Source organism: Macaca fascicularis, chromosome 3, assembly GCF_037993035.2.
Source record: "Macaca fascicularis isolate 582-1 chromosome 3, T2T-MFA8v1.1".
NCBI classification, from domain to species: Eukaryota; Metazoa; Chordata; class Mammalia; order Primates; family Cercopithecidae; genus Macaca; species Macaca fascicularis.
In genome coordinates, this window is record NC_088377.1 from 49,341,942 (window position 1) to 49,361,839 (window position 19,898).

General features: G+C 51.6%; 1 protein-coding gene across 1 annotated transcript in view; it reads left to right on the forward strand.

Annotated features, from left to right (window-relative positions):
- Positions 1-19,898, forward strand: part of ZAN (zonadhesin) — a 62,069-nt gene that overhangs the window by 9,807 nt on the left and 32,364 nt on the right. The window contains 15 exon segments of the mRNA XM_045389582.2: positions 137-228; positions 998-1,076; positions 1,185-1,331; positions 3,090-3,361; positions 3,647-3,731; positions 4,513-5,901; positions 7,904-8,088; positions 12,031-12,172; positions 12,358-12,477; positions 13,544-13,668; positions 14,213-14,358; positions 16,034-16,177; positions 17,615-17,725; positions 17,836-18,005; positions 19,265-19,467. Of these exon segments, the coding sequence (XP_045245517.2) occupies positions 137-228; positions 998-1,076; positions 1,185-1,331; positions 3,090-3,361; positions 3,647-3,731; positions 4,513-5,901; positions 7,904-8,088; positions 12,031-12,172; positions 12,358-12,477; positions 13,544-13,668; positions 14,213-14,358; positions 16,034-16,177; positions 17,615-17,725; positions 17,836-18,005; positions 19,265-19,467 (3,410 nt within the window).

A 19,898-nucleotide genomic window follows, 5' to 3' on the forward strand; every position in this document is an offset into this window, starting at 1 on the left:
AAAAAGAAGATTGTGCTTTCATTTGGCGGTAATGGTCCCCAACTATACCCTCTGCTCCTCATCCTCCTGGGTATAGTTCAAAGTCATTTCCCAGTCCCCTTAAGCTCACTTCTCCCTCCGATTCCTTTCACTACAGGGAGCATCCGGAAACACACTCTCTTCTCAGGACAACCTGGGCCCAACTGGCAGGCTGTTTCTGTCAATTACACAGCCGTGGGACGGATACAGGTACAGAGAAGCAAGGGGTCAGGTCCTTGCACATGGTAGGCACACCCAATGTTGAAATAAATTGAGGGGGCGTGGTGCTGTGGCGCATGCCTGTATTCCCAATACTTTGGGAGGCTGAGGAGGGAGGATTGCTTCAGGACAGGAGTTCAAGACCAGCCTGGGCAACATAGCAAGACCCCATCTCTACAAAAAAATACAAAAATTAGGTGGGCATACTCGGGAAGCTGAGGTGGGAGGATCATTTGAGCCCTGGAGATCAAGGTTGCAGTGAGCTATGATCGCACCACTGTGCTCCAGCCTGGAAAAGAAAGCAAGACCCTGTCTGGGAAAAAAAAAAAATGAGGCTGGGTGTGGTGGCTCAAGCCTGTAATCCCAGCACTTTGGGAGGCCGAGAATGGTGGATCACGAGGTCAGGAGATCGAGACCATCCTGGCTAACACGGTGAAACCCCGTCTGTACTAAAAAATACAAAAAACTAGCCGGGCGAGGTGGCGGGCACCTGTAGTACCAGCTACTCGGGAGGCTGAGGCAGGAGAATGGCTTAAACCTGGAAGGCGGAGCTTGCAGTGAGCTGAGATCCGGCCACTGCACTCCAGCCTGGGCGACAGAGCGAGACTCCGTCTCAAAAAAAAAAAAAAAAAAAAGAAATGAATTGAGGGTCTGGGACAGGGAGTAGGGATTCTGGGTCGTGGAATGGAGCCGAGTCAGATCAGGGGCTTAGGGGTATGGGCTGTGTGCTCACTCCCAGCCCATCTCCCTTTTTCTCCAGTTCACCGTGGTGGGCGTTTTTGGAAAGACCCCAGAGCCAGCTGTGGCAGTCGATGCAACCAGCATTGCTCCTTGTGGGGGTGAGAACAGGCCCTGGGAGGCCCGGATCTCTCAGAATCCGGGGTGGGCTGGGAGAGGGCTGGAGAGCATCACTCAACTTGCTTAAATATCCTATTTTGATCCCCCAGAGGGCTTTCCTCAGTGTGACTTTGAAGACAGCGCCCATCCCTTCTGTGACTGGGTCCAGACTTCCGGGGATGGTGGACACTGGGCCGTCGGACATAAAAATGGACCCGTCCACGGCATGGGTCCCGTGGGAGGTTTCCCTAATGCAGGTGAGGAGATTGAAGAGCGCTCGCGCCAAGGAATCACTCAGTCTGCTCCCAGGTAGTGGGCTGGCTGCTGTGACTGGTGGGAGAAGCTGTTTCGGGCGGGGGAAGATCAGTCCACAGGTGTTTATTCGGAAGTTGCCATGGTACCGGAACTCTGGAGATAGCAGAGTAACTTAAAGATTCTCAGGGCGGGGGGATCACTGAAATCCTAAGAAAACCCGGGCAATCTCACTTCATGGAGCCCAAGGCTTCAAAACCCACCACCTCATTTTCAGTCTAGACATTTATGAGTGGCTCATGCCTGCAATTCCAGCACTTTGGGAGGCTGAGGCGGGAGGATTGCTTGGGCCCAGGAGTTTGAGCTCAGCCTGGGCAACATAGTGAGAACCCCATCTTTAGAAAAAAAAAAAAAAATATATATATATATATATATATATTTTAAATTAGCCAGATGTGGTGGCGTGTGCTTGTAGTCCCACTTACTTGCAAGGGGTGGGAGGATCGCTTGAGCTCAGGAGTCGAGGCTGCAGTGAGCTGTGATTGAACCAGTACGCTCCAGCCTGGGCAACAGAGTGAGACCTTGTCTCTAAAAAATAAAAATAAAAAAATAGGCCAGGCATGGTGGCTCACACCTTTAATTCCAGCACTTTGGGAAGCTGAGGCAGGTTGATCACTTGAGGTCAGGAGTTCGAGACCAGCCTGGGCAACATGGTGAAACCCTGACTCTACTAAAAATATATAAAAATTAGCCGGGAGTGGTGGTGTGCACCTGTAGTCCCAGCTACTCAGGAGGCTGATGCGGGAGAACTGCCTGACCCCAGGAGGTAGAGACTGCAGTGAGCTGAGATCACACCACTGCATTCCAATCAGGGCAACAGAGTGAGATTCTGTCTTACAAAAATATAAAAAGAAATAATTTTTTAAAACGACAATAATGAGGGCAGGGTGCAGTGGCTCACACATGTAATCCCAGTGCTTTGGGAGGCTGAGGCGGGTGGATCACTTGAGGCCAGGAGTTTGAGACTAGCCTGGCCAACATGGTGAAACCCCACCTCTACCAAAAACACAAAAATTAGCCAGACATGGTGGTGCACACTTGTAATCCCAGCTACTTGGGAGGCTGAGGCAGGAGGATCGCTTGAACCTGGGAGGTGGAGGTTGTAGTGAGCTGAGATCGTATCACTGTACTCCAGCCTGGGTAACAGCCTGGGTAACACACACACACACACGCGACATTAATGAATGTAATCTAGGTTGCTGGTTTGCTTCTCTGTTTTTTTTTTTTTTTTTTTTTTGAGATGGAGTCTTACTCTGTCACCAGGCTGGAGTGCAGGTGTGATCTCAGCTCATTGCAACCTCCACCTCCCGGGTTCAAGTGATTCTCCTGCCTCAGCCTCCCGAGTAGCTGGGATTACAGGCACGCACCACCACACCTGGCTAATTTTTGTATTTTTAGTAGAGACGGGTTTTACCATGTTGGGCAGGATGGTCTTGATCTCTTGACCTCGTGATCGGCCGGCCTCGGCCTCCCAAAGTGCTGGGATTACAGGCGTGAGCCACTGTGCATGGCCGCTTTTCCCTTTCTTTGTGACCCCACCTTCTTTAGTTAGATGTCTAAAATGAGCAGAAAAAATAATGCTATGACCTGGGGAATTTGAGTGTTTGCTCAGATCCCTGTTCAGAAAGCAAAGCTTCGCTAAAGCAGCAGTTGGTATGTCCTGTGCAGGCTTCTTATCTTGCCTGTTCCCTTCCTTTGCCCAGGGGGTCACTATATCTACCTTGAGGCTGACAAGTTCTCCCAGGCAGGGCAGTCGGCCAGACTGGTGAGCCGGCCCTTCTGCGCCCCGGGTGACATCTGCGTGGAGTTCGCGTACCACATGTATGGCCTTGGGGAGGGTACTATGCTCGAACTCCTCCTGGGAAGTCCTGCGGGGAGCCCTCTGATTCCTCTCTGGAAACGCCTGGGGTCTCAGCGCCCTTACTGGCAGAACGCCTCCGTCACCATCCCCTCAGGACACCAACAGCCCATGCAGGTGAGAGACAGAGGCGGGGGTCCTGTCTGTGTGGGGTGAGAGGGCCAATGCCTGGGATCTGGGGGCGCCACCAGTGCTGAAGAGGTGGAGAACTGGAAAGAGAGTCAAGAAAAGGGGAACTTCATGTTACGGAAAGTGAGAAAGGGGCCGGGACAGGGCTGGACCGTTGAGGCTGGAACAAGGTGACATTTTGGCAGAGGACAGACTCTATGCCCAGCGGAATCACAGAGTTGCTGGAGATTCATTTTTGTTTCTCTCTCCATCTTTCTCCCTTGTCGCCTTCAGCTGATTTTCAAGGCCATCCGGGGCAGCAACATGGCCTTTGTGGTTGCTATGGGTTTCATCTTGATCAATCCTGGGACTTGTCCAGGTAAGACTAAAGCCCAGGCTCCAGGAAGGGGGCAGTGCCCTGAGATCACCATTCCCCAGGGTTCTCTCTATGACCTGCTTAAAATGCAGGTCCTGGCCGGGTGCGGTGGCTCAAGCCTGTAATCCCAGCACTTTGGGAGGCCAAGACGGGCGGATCACAAGGTCAGGAGATCGAGACCATCCTGGCTAACACGGTGAAACCCTGCCTCTACTAAAAAATATAAAAAACTAGCCAGGCGAGGTGGCGGGCGCCTATAGTCCCAGCTACTCGGGAGGCTGAGGCAGGAGAATGGCGTGAACCCGGGAGGCGGAGCTTGCAGCGAGCTGAGATCCGGCCACTGCACTCCAGCCTGGGCGACAGAGCGAGACTCCGTCTCAAAAAAAAAAAAAAATGCGAGTCCTCCCTGGAGCCCGAATTCTCACCCAGCTGGCTTTATTTTCCATCTTCTACCCACCTCTCCTTCCCCTGCACTTCAAGATGTTTGCCTGGGTGAATGTGGCTTAGATACCATGGATTTTGGGGGCTGGATCCAGAACTCCTTCCTTCCCCTGCAATCTTGAAGGCCAGACCCATATCCTATTCATTTTTGCTTTTCTCGTACCTGGCACAATATCTGACATATATTACTGTTTGTTGAGTGAATAAAGGTTGGGGGTTGGGAGTAGAAAGAAAGGTGTAAATAAGTCGCCCATTGGAGCCCACTCCAATTAGATGGTAGTGAAGAGGGTGGTGGTATGGTTTTGACTAAACTCCAGGGATTCTTTTTTTTTTTTCTTTTCAGTAAAAATGCTACCAGAGCTTCCTCCCATATCTCCAGTTTCTTCCACTGGCCCTTCTGAAACCACCGGCCTCACAGAAAACCCTACAGTTTCCATAGAAAAACCCACCGTCACCACAGAAAAGCCCACAGTCCCCAAAGAAAAGCCCACCATTCCTGCAGAAAAACCCACCATCCCTACCGAAGAGCCCTCTTTCGCCACAGAAAAACCCACCATCCTCACAGAAGAGCCCACCATTCCCACAGAAAAACCCACCACTCCCTCAGAAAAACCCACCATCCCTACCGAAGAGCCCTCTTTCCCCACAGAAAAACCCACCATCCCCACAGAAGAGCCCACCATTCCCACAGAAAAGCCCACCATTTCCACAGAAGAGCCCACCATTCCCACAGAAAAGCCCACCATTTCCACAGAAAAGCCCACCGTCCCCGCAGAAGAGCCCACTACCACCACTGAGGAGACCACCATCTCCACAGAAGAGGCTGCCATCCCCACAGAAAAACCCACTGTCCCCATGGAAAAACCCACTATCCCCACTGAAGAAACCACCACCTCCATTGAAGAGACTACCATCTCCGTAGAAAAACCCACCATCCCCACAGAAAAACCCACTATCCCCACGGAAAAACCCACCATCCCCACGGAAAAACCCACCATCTCCATTGAAGAGACTACCATCTCCACAGAAAAACCCACCATCTCCACAGAAAAACCCACCATCCCCACGGAAAAATCCACCATTCCCACAGAAAAACCCACCATCCCCACGGAAAAACCCACCATCTCCACAGAAAAACCCACCATCTCCACAGAAAAACCCACCATCCCCATTGAAGAGACTATCATCTCCACAGAAAAACCCACCATCCCCACAGAAAAACCCATCCCCACAGAAAAATCCACCATCTCCACAGAAAAACCCACCATCCCCATCGAAGAGACTATCATCTCCACAGAAAAACCCATCATCCCCATTGAAGAGACTATCATCTCCACAGAAAAACCCACCATCCCCACAGAAAAACCCACCATCTCCACAGAAAAACCCACCATTCCCATTGAAGAGACTATCATCTCCACAGAAAAACCCACCATCCCCACAGAAAAACCCACCATCCCCACAGAAAATCCCACCATTCCCACGGAAAAGCCCACCATCCCCACGGAGAAACCCACCATCCCCACGGAAAAAACCACCATCTCCCCAGAAAAACCCACCATCCCCACGGAAAAACCCACCATCCCCACAGAGAAGCTCACAGCCCTGAGGCCACCCCATCCCAGTCCCACAGCCACTGGGGTGGCAGCCTTGGTGATGTCTCCACATGCTCCAAGTGCCGCTATGACCAGTGTGATCCTGAGCACTAACACAACCCCCAGACCCAATACAGGTATGAGGTGGATGGAGCGTGGGCCAAGGCTGAATGTGAGAGAGAGTGACTAGGAGAGAGTCAGGGAAAGGGATGCTTCTGGTAGAAAGCTTCTAGTTGCTTCTAGATGCTTCTAGTGCTCTCAGGGCAGAGCTGAAGCAGTCCATGGTGACTTCAGAGGAAATGGGGAGGACTGCCCAGAGTGAGAGGGACGGCAGGGCTGGAGTGGGTGGGGGTGTCAGGACCCAGCCACGAGGCTTCCTTCTCCTTGTTTGTTATTGAGATATAATCCATATTTCATAAAATTCACCCTTTTAAAGTGTACAATTCTAGGCGGGGCATGGTGGCTCACACCTATAATCCCAGCACTTTGGGGGGCCAAGGCAGGAGAGTTGCTTGAGCACAGGAGTTTGAGACCAGCCTAGGCAACATACATAGCAAGAGCCTGTCTCCACTTTAAAATGGAAAAAAAAATAAAAATAAAAAAATTAGCTGGGTGTGGTGGTGCACACCTGTAGTCCCAGCTACTCGGGAGGCTGAGGTGGGAGGATCGCTTGAGCCTGGGAGGTTGAGGCTGTAGCAAGCCATGACTGGGTCACTGTACTTTAGCCTGGGCAACAGAACGAGACCCCATCTTAAAAAAAAAAAAAAAAAAAAAAAAAGCAAAAGCAATTCTATGGTTTCTAGTGTATTCCCAAGGTTGTGCAACCATTATCACTTTCTTTTTTTTTTTTTTTTTTTTTTTTTTGAGACGGAGTCTCGCTCTGTCGCCCAGGCTGGAGTGCAGTGGCACTATCTCGGCTCACTGCAAACTCCGCCTCCCGGGTTTACGCCATTCTCCTGCCTCAGCCTCCCAAGTAGCTGGGACTACAGGCGCCCGCCACCTCGCCCGGCTAATTTTTTTGTATTTTTAGTAGAGACGGGGTTTCATTGTGTTAGCCAGGATGGTCTCGATCTCCTGACCTCGTGATCCGCCCGTCTCGGCCTCCCAAAGTGCTGGGATTACAGGCTTGAGCCACCACGCCCGGCCCCCCATTATCACTTTCTAATCCAGACATTTTCATCACTCCAAAAAGGAACCCTGTACCTATTAGCAGTCCTCACTCCACCTTCCCCCAGCCCCTGGCAACCACAAATTTCTTTCCTTTATCCATGGATTTGCCAGTTCTGGACAGTTCATACAAATGGAATCATGCAATATGTGAACCTTTATGTTTAGCTTCTTTCACTGAGTGTAATGTTTTCCGGGCCATCCATACTGTAGCATGCATCAGGACTTCATTCCTTTAAAAAAAGTATTTCTTATTGTTTATATTTTTGAGACAGGGTCTCGCTCTGTCACGCAGGCTGGAGTGCAGTGGCGTGATCTCGGTTCACTGCAACCTCCGCCTCTGGGGCTCAAGCAACTATCCTGTTTCAGTCTCCTGAGTAGCTGGGGCCACAGGCCTGCACCACCAGGACTGGCTAATTTTTGTATTTTTAGTAGAAACGGGGTTTCACCATGGTGGCCAGGCTGGTCTTGACCTCCCAAAGTCCTGGGATTACAGGGGTGTAATCTTGTAATTACACTTCAGTCTCGGCCTCCCAAAGTCTTGGGATTATAGGGGTGAGCCACTGTGTCCGGCTCTAGGGTTTCACCCTGTTGGCCAGGCTGTTCTTGAACTCCTGGCCTCAAGTGATTCACCTGCCTCGGCTTCCCAAAGTGCCGGGATTACAGGTGTGAGCCACCGCGCCCAGCCTAAAATTGTTTTATTTTTAAATTTGTTTTGTAGGGATGGGGTCTCACTATGTTGCACAGGCTGGTCTCAAACTCCTGGCCTCAAACAATCCTCCCACCTCAGCCTCCCAAAGTGCTGGGATTATAGGTGTGAGCCACCACACCCAGCCTTCAGGCCTTGTTATGGCTGAATAATACGGTCCTGTTTCCTAGAGAAGAACTTGAGTTTGGGGGTAGAGGAGAGACAGGGAGACTCCCTGAGAAAGCTGTGGAATGAAAGCATGACAGAGGCTGTTTTCTCCTTAGAGCGCTGCCCCCCAAATGCACACTACGAATCCTGTGCTTGTCCTGCTTCGTGCAAGAGTCCCAGGCCTAGCTGTGGGCCACTCTGTCGGGGGGGCTGTGTCTGCAACCTTGGCTTTTTGTTTAGTGACAACCACTGCATCCAGGCCTCTTCCTGCAATTGCTTCTACAACAACAACTACTATGAGGTAAGCCCCTCGGGATGCTCTGGTCCCATGAGGGAGATTGATGGCAGAACACCTGGGTTCCAGCTCCATCTGCTCCCCAGGTGAAGGAACGGGGATCACCGGATAGTCCCAAGGGGTCAGCTCAGAAGCAATGGTTACACGACAGCGAAGTTTTTCATTCATTTCTTTTTTTTTTGAGACAGGGTCTCGCTCTGTCGCTCAGGCTGGAGTACAGTGGCATGATAGTGGCTCACTGCACTTCCTGGGCTCCAGTGATCCTCCCACCTCAGTCTCCCAAGTAGCTGGGACTACAGGCACATGCCACCGTGCCCAGCTAATTTTTGTATTTTTGGTAGAGACAGGGTTTCACTACGTTGCCCAGGCTGGTCTTGAAATCCCGTGTTCAAGCAATCCTCCTGCCTCAGTCTCCCGAAGTGCTGGGATTGTAGGCATAAGCCACTGTGTCTGGCTTGCCACATTTAGTTTTTTCTTTTTTGAGACAAAATCTCGCTCTGTCACCCAGGCTGGAGTGCAGTGGCACGATCTCAGCTCACTACAACCTCCACCTCCTGGGTTCAAGCAATTCTCTGCCTCAGTCTCCCAAGTAGCTGGGATAACAGGCTCACGCCACCATGCCCGGCTAATTTTTGTTATTTTTAGGAGAGATGGGGTTTCACCATACATTCTTTACCTCTTTAAATCTTTTATCCGTATTTATAAAGTGTACACGATAAGATTTTCTACCTCATATAAGATTGTTGCAAAGACGAAATTAAGTTCTAATACATACAATTACTTAATAAGTGTTAATTATTATCGTTAGCAATTTATGATAAATATATGCAACCTATTAATTAAAAGTGCATTAAAGGGCCCGGCACGGTGACTCACACCTGTAATCCCAATACTTTAGGAGGCCGAAGTGGAGGGATTGCTTGAGCCCAGCAGTTTGAGGCTGCAGTGGGCTATGATTGCACCACTGCACTCCAGCCTGAGTGACAGAGAGACCCTGTCTCTAAAAAAAAAAAAAAAAAAAAAAAGTGCATTAAGTAATTCATTAATGTTCAGAGCCTCTTCTCAGCTCCAGGTGTTCTTCTTCCCATTGACATTACAGCTTCTGCTTGTCCCTTTTGGGACTATTATTTCCTTCCCTTACCCCCTTTAACCAGTCTCCTGGGTCTCTCTGAGTTGCTGCTGAGATTAGCTTCAGCCACAGCCTGGGCAGAAAGATCTGTTACAACCATTGGCACCAAGAGGCTCTTCCCTCTGCCCTAGGAGGCGTGTATTCGCTTCTTTTTTTTTCTTTTCTTTTCTTTTCTTTTGGTGGGGGGGGCAAACTATTCATTCACTGTCCTCTATTGATGCAAAAACCATTCTAGCCGTTTTTGTTTGTTTGATTGTGAGACAGAGTTTCGCTCTTGTTGCCCAGGCTGGAGTGCAGTGGCGCCATCTCCACTCACCACAACCTCTTCTTCCCGGGTTCAAGCAATTCTCCTGCCTCAGCCCCCCAAGTAGCTGGGATTACAGGCACGAGCCACCACGCCCGGCTAATTTTGTATTTTTGGTAGAGACGGGGTTTCTCCATGTTAGTCAGGCTGGTCTCGAACTCCCGACCTCAGGCGATCCACCCGCCTTGGCTTCCCAAAGTGCTAGGATTACAGGCGTGAGCCTCCGCACCTGGCTGTATTCACTTCTAATAGGTTCATTTATGCATTCAAGAAATGTTTGTTTAGTACTTTCTTCAAAGGTTTTTTTTTTTTTTTTTTGAGATGGAGTCTTGCTCTTGTTGCCCAGGCTGGAGTGCAATGGTGCCATCTCCACTCACCACAACCTCCTCTTCCTGGGTTCAAGCAATCCTCCTGCCTCAGCCTCCCAAGTAGCTGGGATTATAGGCATGAGCCACCACGCCCAGCTAATTTTGTATTTTTAGTAGAGACGGGGTTTCTCCATGTTAGTCAGGCTGGTCTTGAACTCCCGACCTCAGGCGATCCACCCGCCTCGGCTTCCCAAAGTGCTGGGATTACAGGTGTAACCCTCTGCACCCGTCTGTATTCACTTCTAATAGGTTCATTTATGCATTCAAGAAATGTTTATTTAGTACTTTCTTCAAAGGTTTTTTTTCTTTTTTTTTTTTTTTAGAGATGGGGTCTGGCTCTGTTGCCCAGGCTGGTCTATGAACTCCTGGGCTCAACCCATCCTCCCATCTCAGCCTCCCGAAGTGCTGGGATTACAGTGGTGAACCGCCACACCCAGCCTATGTAGTACTTTCTACTCTCCTGGCCCTGGGGTTGCTATGGATAGGTCGTGGTCCTTGCCCTCATAAAGCTCTCAGATTCAGAGACACACATGGGGTTTTGGTTTACTCCATTCAGCAAGTATTTATTGAATGAGAGCGTTCATGGGAGGACTAAGATGTTGGGTAAAGACAGACATTGGCAGGGTGCAGTGGCTCATGCCTGTAATCCCAGCACTTTGGGAGGCCAAGGTGGGCGGATCACCTGAGGTCAGGAGTTCGAGACCAGCCTGGCCAACATGGAGAAACCAAGTCTCTACTAAAAATACAAAAATTAGCCAGGCGTGGTGGTGCACACCTTTAATTCCAGCTACTCGGGAGGCTGAGGCATGAGAATCGCTTGAACCCGGGGGCGGAGCTCACAGTGAGCCAAGATCGTGCCACTTCACTCCAGCCTAGGCAACAGAGCAAGACTCCATCTCAAAAAAAAAAAAAAAAAAATGACAGACATAAGGCTGGGTGCGGTGGCTCACACCTATAATCCCAGCACTTTGGGAGGCCAAGGCAGGAGGGTCACTTGAGCTCAAGAGTACAACACCAGCCTAGGCAACATAGCAAGACTCCATCTCTCCAAAATGTTAAAAAAAAAAAAAAAAAAAAAAAGTCGGGCATGGTGGCATGTGCCTGTAGTCCCAGATACTTGGGAGGTTGAGGCAGGAGGATGGTTTGAGCCCAGGGGGTCAAGACTGCAGTGAGCCATGATTGCGCCACTGCACTCCAGTCTGGGCAACAGAGTAAGACCCTGTCTCTTAAAAAACAAAAACAAGTGGGAGGAGAGAAGCGTTCTGGGAGGAGAGAAAAGTGTGTGCAAATGTGCTGTCATGGTGAGAATATCAAGTATCAAGTAGGTGGTGGGGAGAGGAATCACATGAGGAAGGTCAGGTCTGCATGGGAGGGCAGCCTCTCTCCCGGGCACGGTGGAGGGAAAGAAAGAATAGCTGGTCACGGAGGCTCACGCCTGTAATCCCAGCACTTTGGGAGGCTGAGGCAGGTGGATCACCTGAGGTCAGGAGTTCAAGGCCAGCCTGGTCAACATGGTGAAACCCCATCTCCACTAAAAATACAAAAATTAGCTGGACACGGTGGTGGGTGCCTGTATTCCCAGTTACTCAGGAGGCTGAGCCACGAGAATCACTTGAACCTGGGAGGCAGAGATTGCAATGAGCTGAGATCAGACTCCATCCAAAAAAAAGACAGAAAAAAGGAGGGAAGGAAGGAACAAAGACAAAGAAAGGAAGGAAAAAGGAAAAGAAAGGAAGGAAGGAAGGAAGAAACGAAAGAGGGAAGGAAGGGCCGGGCTCAGTGACTCGTGCCTGTAATCCGAGCACTTTGGGAAGCCGAGGCAGGCAGATCTCCTGAGGTCAGGAGTTCGAGACCAGCCTGGCCAACATGGAGAAATCCCATCTCTACTAAAAATACAAAAAATTTGCTGGGCATGGTAGTGGGCATCTGTAGTCCCAGCTACACAGGAGACTGAAGCAGGAGAATTGCTTGAGCCCGGGAGGTGGAGGTTGCAGTGAGCCGAGATCGCACCACTGCACTCCAGCCTGGGTGACAGAGTGAGATTCCATCTTAAATAAATAAATAAATATAAAAAAGAAAAAGAAAAGAAAAGAGAGAAGGACTCTAGGAGCTATATGACCATGTGACCTCACTTCCCTTTCTCCCAGCCTGGGGCAGAGTGGTTCAGCCCCAACTGCACAGAACGTTGCCGCTGTTGGCCAGGGAGTCGGGTCGAGTGCCAAATCTCTCAGTGCGGGACACACACTGTGTGCCAGCTTAAGAATGGCCAGTACGGATGCCACCCCTATGGTGAGAGCCCCTCCCCATGCTGTCCCCGCCTGCCAGCCTGTTGGAGTGGACTTGATGCCAGGATCCCAATCCCTCGATTGAGCAGAGGAACGGGGGCCTGCCACCAGGCATCGGGTGGGCCGGCGTGTGGGGTCCAGCCTGGAGGGACCACAGAAGCAGCTTCGCCTGTTCTTTCCCCCTCCCAGCAGGCACTACCACCTGCTTGGTCTACGGAGATCCTCACTATGTCACCTTTGATGGGAGGCACTTTGGCTTCATGGGCAAGTGCTCTTACATCTTGGCCCAACCCTGTGGCAACTCAACAGGTAGGCCCTGGAGATGCCTCCGCGGTCTGGGGGAAGGGTCTGTGGGCAGTACTGCTGGGCATGAGGCATGGTGGGTGGCAGGAAGTGGCAGGGCGCAGATGGGGGAAGAGGCAAAATAGGAGCAAGTTCTTCTGTAAGGTGAGGGTTGAAGGCCGGGCACAGTGGCTCACACTGGTAACCTCAGCACTTTGGGAGGCTGAGGCAGGAGGATCACTTGAATCTAGGAGTTTGAGACCAGCCTGGGCAGCACAGCAGGACTCTCATCTCCATGAAAAAAACAAAAAAATTAAAAATCAGGCTAGGCGCAGTGGTTACGCCTGTAATCCCAACACTTTGGGAGGCCGAGGTGGGTGGTTCACCTGAGGTCAGGAGTTTGAGACCAGCCTGGCCAACATGGTGAAACCCCGCCTCTACTAAAAATATAAAAAATTAGCTGGGCATGGTGGCAGGCACCTGTAATCCCAGCTACTCGGGAGGCTGAGGCAGGAGAATCGCTTGAACCCGGGAGGCAGAGGTTGCAGTGAGCAGAGATTGTGCCACTGCACTCCTGCACTCTAGCCTAAACAGTAAGAGTAAAACTCCATCTCAAAAAAAAAAAAAAAAAAAAAAAAAACAGCTGGGTGTAGTGGGACACACCTATAGTCCCAGCTACTTGGGAGGCTGAGGCAGGAGGATCACTTGAGCCCAAGAGTTGGAGGCTGCAGTGAGCTGTGATCACACCACTGCACTCCAGCCTGGGTAGCACAGTGAGACCCTATCTTGAAAAATAAATAAATACATACATAAATAAAGTTAAAAAAATAAAAAAGAAGAAGAAGAAGGTAGTGGTTGGGGAGCACAGACGCCCTGGAGGATGTTCTAGCCACTGAACGGAGACAGACACGTTGCGGCTGCAGGCTCTCCTGACAGAGGCAGTTGTGGTCTGCTGCTGTGTGGGTCCGGCCTCCCCTGCTGGACTTTGGGGTCAGTGTCTCTGTGGTGTTCATCTCTCAGGGCTTAGGGCACTGCTTATGGCGGATGTTGAGAAATGAGCCACTGGACTCTTTTCATTCTTCTCCCCACCCAGACCCATTCTTCAGGGTGACAGCCAAGAATGAGGAGCAGGGACAGGAAGGTGTGTCCTGCCTAAGCAAAGTCTACGTGACCCTTCCCGAGACCACCGTCACCCTGCTTAAGGGCAGACGTACTCTGGTGAGCCCTGTTCCGCCCCCACCATCCTTGCAGGGTCTCACTGTGTGTCCTGGCTGACTCTTCCAGGCCCTGAACCCTTCCATGGATGGGATTCCACAAGACAGTGGCCTGCAATCCCAGCTCCTTGGGAGGCTAAAGTGGGAGGATTGCTTGAGGCCAGGAGTTTGAAGCCAGCCTGGGCAAGATAGCAAGACCCTGTCTCTTTAAAAATAGAAAAAATTAGCCTGGTGTGGTGGCACTTGCCTACTGTCCCCTCTACTCCAGAGGCTGAGGTGGGAGGATTGCTGGAGCCTGGGAGGTCGAGGCTGCAGTGAGCTGTGATTGCACCATGGCACTCCAGCCTGGGCAACATAGTAAGACACTGTCTCTTAAAAACAAAAACAAAACAATGGTGAGGAAACTCCAGTCCACTCCTGGTGGATGAGATTGTTAGGCTGCTGTGGATGGTGTCCTGCCTTCCAGCCATGGAAATGGAAGTCTGCTGGGGTCGTCCTTGACCCCCAGATCTGTCTCTCTGTCTCTTGCCTCTGCCTTGCCTTTCCAGGTTGAGGGTCAGCGAGTTACTCTCCCAGCCATACCCTCTAAAGGCGTCTTCCTGGGTGCAAGCGGGCGATTTGTGGAGTTGCAGACGGAGTTCGGTTTGCGGGTGAGATGGGATGGTGACCAGCAGCTGTATGTGACTGTGTCCAGGTGAGGCGGTGTCCCGGCCAGGCAACTGCCACTTCTTCTTGCTGCCCACCCTGCCCACTCCCCTTCCATCCCTGGCAGCACTACTTGATCCTTTATGCATCTCCTGATGGGTGGGAAGCACCCTGCTTAAGTGGCAGGGCTCTCTTTGGACCAGGAGACAGGAGAAAATGGTTTCAGGGCATGTGATAGATAGCAGGATGGACGTACATGCTTTGGTAATGTGCTAGAAGAAGCACTAGTGAGTTCTGGAGGCTTTCAGAAGGGCAGACACCTGGTCCCATTCTCAAAGGAAGAGTGGCTCCCCAGATGGACAAAACAAGGGAAAGAAAGATTCTTTTTCTTTTTCTTTTTTTTTTTTTTTGAGACAGGATCTCTCGCTCTGTTCCCCAGGCTGGAGTGCAGTGGTGCTATCTCGGCTCCCTGCAACCTCTGCCTTCCAGGTTCAAGCGATTCTCCTGCCTCATCCTCCCAAGTAGCTGGGATTACAGGCATGCACCACCATGCCCAGCTAATTTTTGTATTTTTAGTAGAGACAGGATTTCACCATGTTGGCCATGCTTGTCTCAAACTCCTGACCTCAGGTGATCCTCCTGCCTCAGCCTCCCAAAGTCTTGGGATTACAGGGGTGAGCCACTGTGCCCAGTGAAAGAAAGACTTTAGAAAAATAATTTATAGCGGCCAGGTGCAGGGGTTCCCGCCTGTAGCTCTGCACTTTGGGAGGCTGAGGTGGGAGAATCCCTTGGGGCCAGGAGTTCCAGACCAGCCTGGGCAACATAGTGAGACCCCATCTCCACCAAAAAAATTTAAATATTAGCCAGGCATAGTGGTCTATACCTATAACCTCAGCACGCTGGGAGGCCGAAGCAAGAGGATCACTTGAGTCCAGGAGTTCCAGACCAGCCTGGACAACATAGTGAGATCCTGTCTCTTAAAAAATAAAAAACAAAATTAGCTGGTTGTGGCAGTACTTGCTTGTAGTCTCAGCTACTCAGGAGGCTGAGGTGGGAGGATCGCTTGAGCCTAGGAGTTGGAGGCTGCAATGAGACGAGATTACACCACTGCGCTCCAGCCTGAGCCACAGAGGGTGACCCTATCTCTAAAATAAATAAATAAATAATTTGGCCAGGCACGGTGGCTGACGCCTGTAATCCTAGCACTTTGGGAGGCCGAGGCAGGCAGATTATCTGAGGTCAGAAGTTCGAGACCAGCCTGGCCAACATGGTGAAACCCCGTCTCTACTAAAAATACAAAAAAATTAGCTGGGCATGGTGGTATGTGCCTATAATCCCAGTTACTTGGAAGGCTGAGGCAGGAGAATTGCTAGAACCTGGGAGGCGGAGGTTGCAGTGAGCCAAGATTGCACCACTGCACTCCAGCCTGGGTGATAGAGGGAGACTCCATCTGAAAAAAAGAAGAATAAAATAAAATAAAAATAAATAAATAAATAAGGCGGGAGTGTTTTAGGGCCAGCAAGGGGTTTGCTGTGGCTGGACAATGAACAGAGGGGAAGGAGGCTTGGGGGAGAGCCATGGGGTCCTCTTGTCCAGTCCGCACCTCTTCATCCTCCTCACGCCCTCTGCTTTGGGACCCCAGCTCCTTGCCTTCTCTGCCACTGCCCCTCAAGGACCGAGGCTCCTCCTCTCCATTAACGCCAGCTCCTCTCCTGTTCCCCCAGCACCTACTCTGGCAAACTCTGTGGTTTGTGTGGAAACTATGACGGCAACAGTGACAATGACCATCTGAAGTCGGACGGCAGTCCAGCAGGAGACAAGGAGGAGCTGGGGAACAGCTGGCAGACGGACCAGGACGAGGACCAGGAGTGAGCAAGGAGCCCTCCCACGGGGGCCCCGGGAGGGTCCTGTCCCCTTCCTGGCACTCTCTTTCTTTCTTTTTTTTTTTTGTTTTTGAGATAGAGTCTCCCTCTTTCGCTCAGGCGAAAGTGGTGCGATCTTAGCTCACTGCAACCTCCACCTCCCAGGCTCAAGCAATTCTCCTGCCTCAGAAACCCGATTAGCTGGGATTACAGGCGCTCACCACCACACCCGGATAATTTTCTTATTTTTGTAGAGATGGGGTTTCACCATGTTGGCCAGACTGGTCTCAAACTCTTGGCCTCAAGTGATTCACCTGCCTTGGCCTCTCAAAGTGCTGAGATTACAGGTGTGAGCCACCACGCCACCATGCCCAGTCCTCCCCCGCCCCATTTTTTTTTTTTTTCTTGAGATGGGATCCCCCCTCTGTCTCCCAAGCTGGAGTGCAATGGCACGATCATGGCTTACTGTAGCCTCAAACTCCTGGGCTCAAGCAATCCTCCCTTCTTTGCCTCCCAAGTAGCTTGGATTATACCATGCCCAGCTAACTTTAACAAAATGTTTTGGTAGAGATGGGGAGTCTCACTATGTTGACCAGGCTGCTGGCCCTCCCCAACTTTTCTTTTTTTTTTTTGAGATGGAATCTTGCTCTGTCACCCAGGCTGGAGTATAGTGGCACAGTCTCAGTTCACTGAAACCTCTGCCTCCTGGGCTCAAGTGATTCTCGAGCCTCAGTCTCCCTAGTAACTGGGATTATAGGCACACGCCACCACACCTGTCTGATTTTTGTATTTTTAATAGAGACGGGGTCTCATCATGTTGGCCAGGCTGGTTTCGAACTCCTGACCTCAGGTGATTCGCCTGCCCTGGCCTCCCAAAATGCTGGGATTACAGGCATGCACCACCGCATCCAGCCTCTGCCCTCCCTTTAAAAATGACTGGCATTGCCCCTTTCTCCTCTCTACCCTGGAGACTTCAAGTTGTTCTTTCAGTTGTTCAATATTCTTCTTTGTTTGTTTGTTTGTTTTTAGAGACAGGGCCTTGCTCTGTCACCCAGGCTGGACTGCAGTGGTTCAATCACACCTCACTGCAGCCTCCAAGTCCTGGGCTCAACTGATCCTCTCACCTCAGCCTCCTGAGTAGCTGGGGCTATGGATGTGCCCCACCAAACCCAGCTAATTTCATATTTATTTTTGTACAGATGGGATCTCACTGCGTTGCCCAGGCTGGCCTGGAACTCCTGGGCTCAAGCGATTCTCCCTGCCTCGGCCTCCCACAGTGCCTGGCCAGGGCTCGGTGTTCAGACGTCCTCTGGGAGGGGTTTCTCAGCTGACAGGCTGGTTTGCCAACCAGGACCTGGCCTGCCAACCTTGCTGCCTGCTGGGTTAGGGCTCAGCTGGAAGCGAGTCTTTGTCTTTAGGGCATTTGGGGTGGGTCTCTTGCAGGTGTCAGAAGCACCAGGTGGTGAATCCCCCGTCTTGTGATTCATCTCTGCAGAGCAACATGTCGGGGCCAGGATTCTGTGGACGGCTGGTCGACACCCGTGGCCCGTTTGAGTATGAAGGAGGGCAGGCAGGGTCACGCAGGGGTGGTGCTTGGCACCTGGGCTCCTCCAAGGGTCTGGCCCCATCCACCCCATTCCCCCTGACTTGGTCTCTCCCTGCAGGACATGCCTGCTGCATGTGAAGGCCACTTCCTTCTTCGACAGCTGCATGCTTGATATGTGCAGATTCCAGGGACTGCAGCACCTGCTGTGCACACACATGTCCACCATGACCACCACCTGCCAGGACGCAGGCCATGCTGTGAAGCCCTGGAGGGAACCCCAGTTCTGCCGTGAGTTGTGCCAAATGCAGGGGAGAGGCCAGGCGCAGTGGCTCACACCTGGATCCCAGCACTTTGGGAGTCTGAGGCGGTGGATCACGAGGTCAGGAGTTCGAGACCAGCCCGGCCAGCACGCTGAAACCCCGTCTTTACTGAACATACCAAAATTAGCCAGGCATGGTGGCATATGCCTGTAGTCCTAGCAACTCTGGAGGCTGAGGCAGGAGAATCGCTTGAACTTGGGAGGTGGAGGTTGCAGTGACCCAAGATTGCACCACTGCACTCCAGCCTGGTGACAGAGTGAGACTCCATCTCAAAAAACAATAAAAATAGGCTGAGCACGGTGGCTCACGCCTGTAATCCCAGCACTTTGGGAGGCCGAGGCGGGTGGATCATGAGGTCAAGAGTTCAACACCAGCCTGGCCAAGATGGTGAAACCCTGTCTCTACTAAAAATACAAAAATTAGCCGGGTGTGGTGGCACATGCCTGTAATCCCTGCTCCTCAGGAGGCTGAGGCAGAGAATTGCTTGACCCCGGGAGGCAGAGGTTGCAGTGAACTGAGATCGTGCCATTGCACTCCAGCCTGGGTGACAGAGCGAGACTCCATCTCAAAAATAAATAAATAATAAATAAATAAAATAAAAATACAAAAATTAGCTGGACGTGGGAGTGGGCGCCTGTAATCCCAGCTACTTGGGAGGCTGAGGCAGGAGAATCGCTTGAACTCAGGAGGTAGAGGTTGCAGTAAGCAGATATTGCATCACTGCACTCCAGCCTGGGCAACGAGAGTGAAACTCTGTCTTTAAAAAAAAAAAAAAAAGTGTTTTTGTGCAGCCAAGTCATCACATGCAGGCACACGGTACAGGCCCTAGGCAGGGGAGGCAACGAGGCTGCCTCCCAGCTCCTGGTGTGGCCCAGCTCTTTGGGGAAGCTGCTTCAGGGCAGGTCTATCCCCTGACTCAGACCTCACAGGTGGCCCCATTCCCCTGCAGGCCAACAGCTCACCTGGGGCATGTTTTTACAGCAGCGTGACCAGTGGTGGGTCGGTCAGTTCCCACCATAGGTCTATCTAAGGCTCTCAGGGCAGGCGCCTTAGTGCTGGCCCTGCAGCCCCAGGGAGCCAGCCAGGCTTCTTGGGGAAGCTTCTCACAGTCACTCTCTCTTCTCGAGAAGCCTGGAGCTGGGACCCTCCCGAACGTGTCTTTCCTGTTTCCCACCTGGCCTCGTGGCTTGTTCGTCTCCTTCTCACCCAAGCTTTTCCCTCCACCAGCAATGGCTTGCCCGCCCAATAGCAAGTACTCCCTGTGTGCCAAGCCATGCCCTGACACCTGCCATTCAGGATTCACCGGCATGTTCTGCTCAGACCGGTGCGTGGAGGCCTGTGAATGCAATCCAGGCTTTGTCCTCAGTGGCCTCGAGTGCGTACCTCGCTCCCAATGTGGGTGCCTCCACCCTGCAGGCAGCTACTTCAAGGTGAGCGGCTTCGTGGACCTCTCAGCCCTGCAGCCAGAAAGGGCCTGCTCCCTGCTCTCACACCCCCTGCAAGCTCTTTCTTTTCTTTTTGTTTCTTGTTTTGTTTTGTTTTTGAGACAGAGTTTCTCTGTCCCCAGGCTGGAGTGCAGTGACGCGATCTTGGCTCGCTGCAACCTCCGCCTCCTGGGTTCAAGCAATTACCCTGCCTCAGCCTCCCGAGTAGCTGGGACTACAAGCGTGTGCCACCATGCCCAGCTAATTTTTGGATTTTTAGTAGAGACAGGGTAGGGGGCGGTTTCACCATGTTGGCCAGGATGGTCTTGACCTCTTGACCTCGTGATCTGCCCACCTGGGCCTCCCAAAGTGCTGGGATTATAGGCATGAGCCACCACACCTGGACCTTGGTTTTTTTTTGTTTTTTGTTTTCTGTT